General features: G+C 41.5%; 1 protein-coding gene across 1 annotated transcript in view; it reads right to left on the reverse strand.

The window, feature by feature from the left end:
- utrn (utrophin) overlaps nucleotides 1-13,001 on the reverse strand; it is a 200,338-nt gene that overhangs the window by 86,512 nt on the left and 100,825 nt on the right. The window contains 2 exon segments of the mRNA XM_034202775.1: nucleotides 1,655-1,811; nucleotides 3,650-3,822. Coding sequence (XP_034058666.1) covers nucleotides 1,655-1,811; nucleotides 3,650-3,822 — 330 coding nt within the window.

The raw sequence follows: 13,001 nt of genomic DNA on the forward strand, positions 1-13,001 counted from the left end.
CTTGTGCTAAGAGTTGTTTGTCAAAATTGAATAAAACCTTACACATCATTAGATGCCCATGCAGTGGGATTCATACAGTATACAGATGTATGCACTTTTGTTAGTGTAGTTAGTATCATAAACCCTGTGACAGAATTGTGATGGATGTGTGTGTGTGTGTGTGTGTGTGTGTGTGTGTGTGTGTGTGTGTGTGTGTGTGTGTTATGTTGATCTGTCTCAGTATGTCTATGATCCTGCGCCCACGCGCATCAGCACATGTGTTTACTCTCAAGGCGTTTTGTGGAACAAAATAATAGTGTGGCGAACGGGCAGTGGAGAACGCATTACGGTGTCAAGAGCGACATCAACAGCAGCGTCGACCAGCGGACTGGGAGTAAACAGTCGCCACAGGCTGAGTCATCTATCTGAAAGCAATTACATGCCAATGCACTATCACAATAACCAGTGGTTACAATAAATAATACAGTGGGGAAAAATGGAGGACAAATAGCTTTGATGACAAAGGTGGTGAATGGGCCGGCACAATGAAGGCATTGATCACTTGTAACAATACATGATACAGTTGGGTATAGGACGGTGATAAATAACAATATTTCTAAGAATGAAATAGAGGGAACAACAACACTGATTGCGTAGTAGTGATTTCGACTGGCCTGATGGTTAATAATGTCAGGATAATTGCTGCTGCTTTACGAAAATATCTTCCCGTGATTTCAATCCCAATTGTTCAGCAGATATATTTGAGCACTTGCACAAGCACTTTAAAATACTATACAGCTTCCAGGGTAACCAACTTCTCCTCAAAGGGAGTATCAACACCTTTTGTGATGTCCAATCAGTGTTAATGGTAAATGTTGTCGCTTGAAACCAATAGGTCCCCAGTGCGTGCTATATTGACAAAGAAAGCTGAGTTTGCAGAATTCGTGTTCCTCCTGCATCGTCATTGGACGTGACACGAGGAATAGCTACAGGCTACTTTAGTTTGGATTTCTTATCTCCACCTCTGGGTAGCTAAAGGGCGTGCTCGTGATACTGCTTTTAAAACAGGTCTTCTTTTTGTACTCTTTGCTAGGAATGTTTCCGAGAGTAAAATAGAATCCTAAAATAAGAGCAGGGAGGATGTTTGCTGTTATGATATTAAGCCGCATTTATTTGAGCCACAGTATGCAACTTTAGAAATGAGGTGGAGAAAGAGGCTCCGGCTAGATCAGACACTTGGTTGCCTTTGACTTTAAGGCCCTAAACACCCAATGAAGTGTTTTAGTTTATCCTGGTTAATTAAAACTCTTCTCAGGTTGAACTCAATGAACCAATAGAAATAATGAACTGTTACCTCCCGGCAGGAGCAGAACATTAATAGGAGTGTCAGGGAGATCACAGTTTGTGCACACCACCCAAAGAGCCTTTGAGAAAGGTGTAATGGAGCAAAATAAGTTTCAACATCTAATTAGCGCATTCAAATAAAGGGTTTTGAATTATTTTACTGTAAATAAAATACCGTATTCTGAATGTATAGGGCTTAGAGAATGGTAATAAAACCCTAAAACTAGATGAAAAATGTAATCTAAATCACTTTTTAGAAACTTAAAGAAAACAAGGTAAGATCAATCTTATCCATCGTGGCGGGAACGCTCCCTTTGGTGACAGAACGTACCGTGCAGTGGTTCTGCTGCTGCAGCAGGGTGGGGACGTCTCCTCCGACGGGCATCTGCTTGGCCAGCTCCTCGTCCTTCAGGCAGATCCACCTCCACAGCTCCTCCAGGAGGCCCAGCAGACGAGACCAGCGCTCAGCACTCGCCTCAAGATGGGCTCTGCCAATATAAAATCGCTTTAAGTATTATTATACTGTATGCATTTTCCAGCCCATTACTGAAAGGCATAATCAATCTTGTATTGGTACTACTTATTGCTGCTACTTTGCTACCTCAGATTATTACACCATGGTCGAGAAATAATCACTGTTTAGTGCAACATACACATAAAACTCATTAAGGTTATTTTCTTTATAATGCTGCTACTTGTTTGTTTTTTTTGCATTAATGTGTACTTACATAATGTGTGCTTGCCACTTCAACCAACTAACTTTATGTTTGCCTTTGTATATGCTCTGTCCCTTTGCTGTAGCACTGTACATTTGTCCGCTGTGGGACTAAGACAGGATTACTAATTCTGATTGTACTGGCATATCAAAGAGTCTGTTTAGGACACAAAACTCTAACACACATGTGGATTTAGCACCTATTAAAGGCTGATACTTGTATTTATACAGCAGGAAAGCTACATTGTGTATTTTATTTTCAATAAAAAGTTCATATAAAAAGTTAAAAAAACAATAAAAAACATTAATAAACAACTAAAAAGCCTTAATAACTAAAAACTCCTGTAAAATAAATCTCTGGAGCGAGGTTGCTGCTCTCCTTGTGAAGATGTTATTGTAAATAGGAAACACAGTTAGCTGCTAATTGTGTGGGTGGTAGCATGCATGCAATACGTGTTGATAAGCCCTTGTGTTTTCCTCCTCTCCTCCAGGCATAATATATCTGAACACTGTGTTCAGAGACCTCCTATTGCCGCTCGCTGAGTTAGTCATAATTACACATGTACTGCAATTAAGGCATAATGGGCTTAACACAATCAGCATGCCGCGGCACCCCAACTCCTACACAGGCTGATCTCCCACTGTCCATTTTCCTCCCGCCTATCTTCCTGTGGAACAAGTCCAGCCCATTATGTCTGTTCTGCTTGACCCTGACCCCCAAACTCTTTCCAGCTGTGACACTTTCCCATCTCTTTTACTTCCCCTTCCTTCTCTCTCACCTTTTCTCCTGCCCTGGAGCTTTGTTGTGCTCCTCGGATGCTTCTCTTCATCCTCCCTCCTCCTCCTCTTTTGTCTTTGAACTTCTCCATCTGGCCCTGTCAACTTCGCTTCCACTTTCACTTTCTTCACCCTCTGCATTGCAAATCTTATTTATTTATGGCAAGATTGCGGCTGACGCGGCATTGTCTCTGTCATCAGAAGTTTATGTGCCACTGTGGCGGCTCTCATGTCCTTTTTGAGCAGTTTTTCATCCATGCGCTCGAGGGCAGGCATGTGGAACAGAGGAGTTACTGTGTCTGTACTGCTGAAGGGAACACCACAACCTGTGTGAATATTCCACAGCACGCTGTATGTCTCATGTGGTTTTCCATGAATCATGAGTCATGATCCATCATGATCAACACGGTTTTTTTTCACAAGTTTGGAGAACTCACTGCCCCAGTTACCAGTGAGGAAGAAACTTTATATTATGAATAATATGCAGCTTAAGTGTATTGATGAGTAACCAGAGTAAAGTGGCCTTGAGCGAAGACGAAGACTCTTGATTTGTGCTCTATGTATTGTTGAGTACAGATAAGTGTGTTTGCTACCTTGACCCTTTGCTTTTTGTTGCTGCATTTTCTAATTGTTCTAATATGTCAGAATAACACTCACAGAAAAAACTCCGCAATATGCTGGTTGATTTAAATTGTACACTAAGGCAGAGACCTAAACTCACAATGTTTTTTCTTTCCAAAGTAAGGAGCAGCAAAAGAGCAGAACAATACAATCTGAGCTGCATGACCCCTAAACACTGGAGCAAACCGGTGTAAGTATTGAACGTTAACTGACCGTATGTTGGCGGATTTTGCCTTCAGGTCGCTCCAGCGTTGGTTCATGTCATCCAGTCTGTGTTGGAGGAACACTGCTTCCTCCGAGCTGCCCAGAGCCTTGACCATCTTCGACTTGTTCCCATCCACACTCTTGTAGATGTCATTGTGGGCATCGATTTCAGCCTGGATGTCCTACAAATACAAACAAAGAATAATGATCAGAATGACCATTTCTTCAGGGGGAACGTTAGTGTCTGAGCAAATACATACAAAGCTAAGGGCAGTGATTGCTCACTAAAGCAAGTTCATAACAAAATCTCCCCCAAAATTAGAGGTCAGATTCTTCAAGTCAATTATTCACGAACCGAAAAAAATATTGGATTTTGGTTCTAGTCTTGAGGGATTTAACAGCATCCCGCAAACAACAGTTCCAGAGGGCAGAGAAGTTTATATTTTTAAGACATCTCCTCGAGGTACCTTTTGACTCGTTGACTAACAAGATTTTAACTTCCACCCTTTCACTGACTTTGAAGTCCTTAGGCAACATCTATTAATGCTGCTTAGGTTGTACCAGCTCTACACTAAAGCAAGCTTGGCTGATTTTATGCTGAGATACAGTATGCAATAATAACATTTTGTGGCACAAACCAAAAATACTCTAATCATGTGTATGTGCGGCTGCAAAAAGGCAACAACATTCAATACTGTGACGGATTACCATTTGTAACCATGTGTATGTGTGAGTGCCCTTAACGAAGCAGCTCTATTACACAACCACATCTCACAGGGTATATGTGAGTGTTAGTGTGTGAACCACAAGGGGAGATAACGTAAGCAGAGGATCCTGTCAAATGTTTTATTTTTAGATGTGTAAAACTGCTCTATTTTCTCTTCACTCTCCCTAGTGGGACTCCCCTCAGCTCAACCCGTTTGAACTTCAGATAAAGAAATACTCCAATAACACATGGATGCGTGTCACACTGCCTGTAGCACAGTCAGATTGAAAATGGGACAGAACGAGTGTAGGGTGTAATGAGACCTACATCCTATAAGAGTTTAGAAATATAAAAACATTTTGACGGGTTCAACGACTCGTCTTCAGCGCCTGCTTGTGTATCTTCTCCGGTGATGCGTTACATATTGGAAAAGATAGTTTGACTTTTCATTTAATAATTACTGTAAAACTGCCTTAACTTAGAGAATGAAAATGTCGCTGCACTGTTTTAATTTTGTCTCTACCATATTGAAAATAAATTAACAATTACCAAAAGAGGGCATTAAGAGATTATTAGAGTGTTCTCAGCTTGAACAAATCTGTCAATTAAGTAATCCAAGTTTTAAAAATAATTGAATATTGGATACATGGGATACACCCAATGTGCCTGGAAAAAAGTGACTGTTCATCACCAGCCAAATCACACATAGCTACACACTGATGATAACATTAAATAGAGGGAAATTATATTAACCCCTGTCGTTTAATATGTGCACATGTAAAGTAACAACTGCTGAGCTACTCTGTTAACTATGTTCTCAAAAAAAACACAGCGACAATGAAGACCAGGCTATACAGAAAACAATTCATATTTACCACAATCATATGTGACAAGGTGCTGCAATTCACTGAATGCCAAGAGCCATTTTAACAAAGGCTAAAGCAAATCCCTTTGCTGTGATTCACAAGGATAATCACCCTCTGGCTTTCTGACACAAATCAAATGCCTCTTAAAGGTCTAAGAAGAGAGACAGTGAGAGACAAACAGACGGAATGAGAAAAAAGAGACGGACAGAAAAGCAAAGAGAAAAGGAGAGATAAAGAGTGAAAGACAAGAGAGTCATCCTGTCATTTAGCAAGCTGGCAGTTTTTCAAGTCATTACCCAAGTGCTTCCCTTTTCTTTTTCTTTAGCACTTCTATTTCCCTGGAAGCAATATTGACTGCTCACACACTCACACACAACACAGAAGAAGGCACAGACTGTGTGGGCATTCAGAGGCACATATATTCATTTACAAAGCTCCCTTTACATTTCATTTCCCCCACTGAAAGACAACAGTTTAAGTATGTTGGTGTGAATCGTGGGACGCATTAGTGTGGTGATGGATGACTTTCCGTCGCTTGGTCTTTACCACACATGTACACACACTACAAAAAGACATATGTGTGCCACAAGGGAGCGTGTCAGCTATAAAAAGCCTCTGTTTGCAGCTATTTCCTGTTGTATTAATGGGTTATTTCAAGAAATTAACTCAATATCAGTAGTGGCAAAGTGTGCAGAAAGGCAGCAGAAAGGTTAACGGCTTCTGAATCTCATGCACGCAGTAATGAGTGATACAGATTTGTTAGCTGTGGGCTGGTTTGTGCGCAGGTAAGGTGTGTCAGACTTCCCTTTTAGTTACTGAAGTTAAGAAACTGTTATCTTTGTCAAGGAAAAAAGCATTAAATGTAAAGATGGCTGAGGTAAAAACAATAATAACACACTGTGGTTGATTATAACTGTTCCCAAATGTGTATTTCCCATTGACAAACAACATTGACCCTTACTGAGCGAAGCCATGCTTGTCATTAGCCTTTTATAACACAATTACCACAATCGTTTGCTTTGACAAATTAGGCATAATTCAAGGTTCTTTGTCAAATTCTATAATTCATTCACTGCATGGTAATGCTCTCAAATAACTAGCAGCACAGGCCAGAACCGATTATTCCATTTTAATGAGTCCAATAATGACTGCTCCGACCTCATGAAGCTGAATACATTAGGTCCACCACCACAAACACAGGGGAAGATGGAGAGGGACTGTGCTTGTATTCATGCTGTTTAAGTCACCACTTCCAAAAGCCAATGTGAGACCAAGACCCAGCTGTTCTTAAATCAGTAGAAATATACCTGTTCGAGCTTTCTGAGCAGCTCCTGCACGCTGAAGTTTAAGCCAATCATATTAGAGTGTGTGCACGGACTCCTTCAGCTCCCGCAAGTGCCTACATGTTCTGCAGGTGGAAGGTCTGCAAGGAGTCAGCACAGGTAGGTCAGTCCTCCAGTGGTTACCGTCAAAACAGAAACCTCCAAGGTCAGGGTTCGGATCAATACCGAATCCAAAGTGAGAACCAACTTGATTCAAACCGTGGAGAAACACGGCTCTTGTAATACAATTAAACGTAAGAAAGTGAAACTTGGGCCGCAGTCTCAAAACAGGCAATTTCCACACTTCACACACCCCTCGGCAGCACTTGTGCATGCGTGGCGGTGTGTGTGCTGGCCCAATCCCGCCACATGTTCGTAGCATCCTCTTGGGAAAGGCAGCCGAGCTGAGAATTGGGGTGTGACAGTTACTCTGCCGTCATGCTTCAAAACTGGGTTTAGGATTAACAGGACTACTGGTGCCACTGGAGGTTTGACAAAGTGGAGGCGGGAGGCTGACAGCTGAGTTCTTCTGGCCAGGGCACTTAAACTGGGGAGGAAATCCAACAAATCTTGGGTAGAGGTCTGCAAAGACGAGATAACGGTTTGTGTCTTGAGGGACAGGCCGGTTGTAAACCTCCAAACGACCGAAGAAAGGTCTGGCTCTCTCCTGCAACTTTGCTCTGCTTCCCTGCCTCCACTCCCCCTCTGGGCATGAAGGAAGCTGTTTACACGATGTACGGCAGTCCAACTCAGGGTAGGGCCGGGGCATTTGCTCTCAATTACTCTGATGAAAAGCACTCTATTCCTGCCAGTCACACAGCCCTCGTGGAGAGACGGCAGCACAAAGAGGCATATGGTTTGCCCTCTCCTTCCCCTGAGTAAAGGGTAAGGGGCTCAAAGAGACAGAGTCACCTCAGTGCCTGCCTTAATACCCGCCCCTCGGGTCTCCAGCCCCGGTCTGGTCTCGCTCCATCACACCCTCCTAATCACTGCCATGACTGGGCCACTTAGTCAAAGAATGCCTTCTTCTTTTCTGTAGCCACGTGTTAGCGAGGAGCTGCCTGGAGTCTTGGCGTTTGGATCCTAGGTAGAGAGTTGGACTCGTCAGCCTCTTTGAGTCGAAGCTCTGCCGATTATCTTCCCTTCGCCTTTTGAGAAGTGGTTGATGTGTTTGTCCTCTTGTTCGTTCTCCTCCTCTTGGATGAGAAAACTTCTTCTAAAGTTGCGTTTCTTCTTTGGCGTTTTGTTCCAATGGGGGCAACACAAACACCCATCTCTCTCTCTCTCCTCTTCCTCCTTTGCTCTCGTTCTCTCTGGCCACTCACCCCAGTCTTTCACACAGCTGTTTATTATTTTGATCTGTATCCTCCCATTCCCCTCCTCTCTCTACCTCGCTCTCTCCCCCTTAAACTAACTCAACACACCACACACCCACTTCCTGAGGCCTGAATGGGCAGAGAGCATGTTAGAGGGGAGTTTTTCAGAGAAAAGTAAGAGTTTTGTACAGAATTTTCCATTCAAATAAGTATACGTTTTAAAAAATGTAAACTGTTACTAGGTGGAAGTGATGAAAAGGAGAACATTTCAAGTGCAACAATCAAAGCAATAAAGAAAGTGAGGGCAGAGGGCCAACTGAACAGAGCTCCTCTAATGGAATGGTGTACCTGTCTGAGTCAGGAGTGATAAAAACATGGCTTTTTGCTAAAAGACGACAAAAAGAAAGCAATGGGGGTGTGAGGACAGGGCAGATACAATCTTCTGCACAGAGAACATTATTCATGCATTTGAATCAATGTAACACTATTCCTTGACAGCTTTTATATAAAGTTAAACTCTGAGAGACTTGAAGCCTGCTACAGTTCGGATCCCATCATTTGAATACCAGCAGTCCACAGAGGACTGCATTATGAGAGGGCTGCGAAGAGAAACCGGCTAAATGCTTTAAATAAGTCTATAAATAACATTCTTGGAGAGGCGTGGATAGCTGCTCTGGTCTTTAGAGCTATGTTGAAGAGATGCAAATATTACATTCAAATGCACATCATATATAAGCTGAATGTGGAGGTGTTAGTGTGACGTTTGTGTGTGTGTCTGCATTTTGAACAGCAGGCTAGACATGTGGTGTGCATCAAAGACACGCAGACAGATGGCTGTCGAGGGTGAAAAAAAGACACAATACAACTTTGAATATTCATAAGAGAAACACTTTGAAGTGCGCTTAGCTAATTAACAAATATTAACATACTTGAGGCCCCCGAAACAGCATTTTTGATGTGTGCGACAAATATATAGTATTTCAGAGCTCTCCAGCGAATGATGTGAAATTAACTCGGGGACTTGGCAAACACAAGCATAACTAATTCCACAATGAGAGGAAGCCGAGATTAAAGGGGAAAAAAGAGATGAAACAAGCTATTTGTCAAACGTGTGACAATTTTGGCTTACCAGGGGTTTGATATTTTAACTTGAGACTGTCATTCACAAAAACAGGCACCAATTAGGAATACAAACAAGCACATGAGTGGAGCTTAAGGCAGGAGATGTGGGGGTTAATGTTGGGCTACATTACAGAACTAAGCGGATTAGGACCGTTACAGGGGAAAGAATGTAACGCTTCCAGTCCTTTCGGCAAAAAGAGGAGAGGAGAGTTGACTGATTGAGAAGTGAGACGCAGCAACGATGACGAGAAGTGAGGTGTAACACTTATACAGAGAGGGGGACAGAGGAGAAAGGCAAGATAAAAAAAAAATCTATGTAAAAAGAAAAATGTAAACTATAGGAGAAGAAAAAGAGAAACTCAAGTATGAGATATTTTTATATTAGACCGGCCTATAATTCCTAGTGAGGACTCGAGCTAGTCAAGTAAAGGAAGGGTTGAGGCATATAATTGGGAACTAAAATATTAACGCACGGGGTAAAATCAGGGTGAACGGAGACTGAATAGACATTTCTTTAAACATTGGACCATAACATTATGTATAAGTCAACCGAGCCAAGAAACGGTTCGGTTCAAGAACTAAAAGTTTGCTCTACTTTCCTGTCTTCAGAGGATACATGTTGCTTTATGTTCTTGTTGCTAACTCAGCCTTCCTGGCCCTGAAATCACACAGAGAAGCTTTTACCACAAACTTTGAGGGAGGCGTGTGGTGCAGTGGGTTGTGCGTTGGTGTTGGGATCAGGGGGTCACAGGTTCAAACCCCACTGCAGTCAGCATGTCGTTGTGTCCCTGAGACACTTCACCCCAAATTGCTCCTGTGGGGATTGCCCACAGTACTGAATGTAAGTCGCTTTGGATAAAAGCGTCTAATAAGTAACATGTAATGTAATGTAATATGTTTCATTTCAAGTAGCTCACTCACAGCGATGAGTCCAGTGAATTATTGATTGTTTTAGCATCTTTTAACTCGTTGTTTTTCTTGTCTGCAACTTTACTGTTCTCCCTCTCACTGCTCATTCATCTCATATCAGTCACAGCTAGCAGCCAGCTAACGTCAGTCTGCAGGAGGTCTGAACAGGCAACTGTTCGCTAAAACACTCGCAACAAACACTTTATGAGGCGATAAAATGTCAATGTTGTTCTGACCGCATGATGGATGCACATGATGGTTGCTGTTTTAGGGATAGACATCTTTGACATAATAATTGATATTGGATGTGATGTCGTCTATGTGTAATACAACGAATATTTAAATGGGGGGTGGGGCATGATGGTTGAGGCGGTGCTGTGCAGCTTTTTATTACTGCAGTGTACCACAAATCAAATAATGAATTGAAATAATTTGTTCTTAAACTTGAAAAAAGCTGTTAAATTGTGTTATTCATTTGATACTTTTTCATTCACAGTGGCTAATTGCAAATGAAGATGAGCATTTTGATTCATTAATATAAGTGAAAATAGGAAAAAACACAAAGAGAACATTTTTGAAATAAATATACAACAAAAAATGAGCAGGCATATTACATTTAAAATGTATTTGATAAAAGACATGCCTTAACCGCCGTGTCTCTGTACAAACCACATTGGCTTTAAATAGAGAAAAGGCTGCGAAAAGGGAAAATAAAAACGAGTCAAAGAGCAACAGCTGAAAGAGAAAAGGCAATAGCCGAATAGCTTCGCAGTCTCAGACGATGTCAAGAGGGAGTAGAGGCCGTACCGTCTGAATGCGTATCGCAGGATCAAAAACAGAGCAAATAAACTTTGGAGCGAACAAAAACAAACAAGGCCACATAAACACAAATACGCCCTGAGCCAAATTCCACGAGCAGACCTGTCTACGGTGATAAAACTCAGGGGCAGTTAGGATTCATCCAATTGTATCTGATCCAGACTTATCGCTGCTAAAATGTACAGCGTCTGACAAAAATCAATGTGGCTGCAGCATTCCACTTTAATTCTCACAAATGGGCCACATCCAATGAAGTCACTTCCTGTGCCCCAGGTTATCCCTGACCCTCCTCTTCCTGTTAGGATGGCAGCATCCTTGTAGGGGAGATAAGGGACCCGATTGTGTTTGTATATGTATGTATATATGTAACTGGCAGTGTAGTTACATTCATTCTTATTGGCTGCTCATTAGGCAGTACAACAAGCCTGTTAAATCCTACTAATCTAGTCCCTGTCTCTGAACTTCAGTCCGTCCACACAACAACAGATCAAGATATCTAATTAAAAAGAAAAAAGTAAGTACAGTGAAATGGATTTCAGTAAGATGCTAACAGCAAAGTAAATTAGGAAAGCGTGTCACTGAGTCTACAAACTGTTAATGCACACATTAGCAAGCCACTAAATTGACAGCTGACCTCGGTCGATGTGACAAAGCTGCCATTAAAAAGGAGAACTGCAGTCAAAGGTCATGCTGATCACTAATAACCTCTTCCAGGATTCCAATAATAGACCACAAGTCACATCCTTGTAATCATAAGTGAGGAAAAGGACATCCTGAAATTCATATGCAAGCTCCTGAGCAGGGAAATTGAAATTGATTGTGTGCACTTTGTGCTGTTGCCCGATAATCAGCTATTGATTCTGGTGCAGGGCCTTTTGTGTTTTTGTGTGTCGACAAGACACTTGGGAGATGGCCTTTAGATTGTGCTAAAACGCCGAAGCTCTTGGATACTAATCCTTGTGCAAGAGAACACAGTTGCTTTGGAGAGTGTACAAGACCGTATCAGCTGTTTAGCCAACAAATACATCGTGTTTCCTGTGACTGCTTAACAATAAAAACCACTGTGCCAGTTAAATGGTGACAATAGGAACTAGCAGCAGTAACAAATGTTCATTTTGAATTAGCAGTCATTTAATATAGTGCTGACTAGTAAAAGTGAAAAGTAAACATTGAGAGAGATGAAGATATACAATTACAATTAAGGCTGGATGACATACATGAATAAATACCTCGTGCAATAAAAAAAAATATATATATATTATGTAGAAATAAAATGTCAGTATGTGAGAACATCAAATGCTTATGGCTGACATAATGCAGGCCATAAATAGTGTGAACAAAAACAAGGTTTAAAGATTCATGAACATTTGAAAGAGCAACAGTTCAACCCTTAAAACTAATGGATTCCCGGATATAAAAAAATAAAAACTTTTCAAGCAAAAGTATATCCAGGCATTACAGAAAAATCAACTTGCTGAGTTGACTGGATTTTAAAACCCCAGGCCTGCTGAGGTCCCTCTGAGTTCTTATCAACCTGCTCTTTCACTCGTGTTCAAAGACTTCTGCCCCTCCCATCTTTTCCACTTCCTCTCATACCCTCAGTGCTATTTGAAGTGCTCTGCCTCATGGGAACGGAAGATCTTGACCGTGGTGGGTGGTCTGTCAGCACGTAGTCGCAGTACGCCACAGTAGAGAGAATCTTAAAAAAATGGAGTCGTGATCGTGATCGCTTCTGAAGCTGCTGTCGCCTCCACAAGGAGCAGAGATAGGAGTTCAATTAGCGCATGAGCCCGCCACCTGCTGTGATGGGTGTGGAGGAGCGAGGCTTCAAAAGGTTAGGTGACTGCACCAATTAGACTGTTGCTCTAACAAAGTGATGTTTGCTGCTGTAGAAGACCACTGTGTGAACGAAAACACACATAGTGTTGGAGCTGAAGTCAAAATAATGGACCATCACAACTTTGACCTCAATGTTGGAAGGGGTAGATGACAAACTTTAGTAGTAGTGATAGAAAGGATAAACACTAGGGATGTAACGATACCAAAAACTCACGGTACATTAATATCGCGATAAAAAGTCCATGGTACGATATTTATCGCGATATTGAAAAATAAAGGAAAAAAATGTGAATTTTTTTTTTCTTGATTAAATAATACATCTGATTTGTACAGCATTTGAATAGGATAGTAGTATTTTAAAGTGTCAACAATATAATAATCAGACCCTGCAATAGAATAAATCAAGTTTCACTTTAGTTTTTCAAGTAACTCAACTCTAACTCACTCACTCAGCATCATCAA

The sequence above is a fragment of the Gymnodraco acuticeps genome, unplaced genomic scaffold, assembly GCF_902827175.1.
Source record: "Gymnodraco acuticeps unplaced genomic scaffold, fGymAcu1.1, whole genome shotgun sequence".
NCBI lineage: Eukaryota > Metazoa > Chordata > Actinopteri > Perciformes > Bathydraconidae > Gymnodraco > Gymnodraco acuticeps.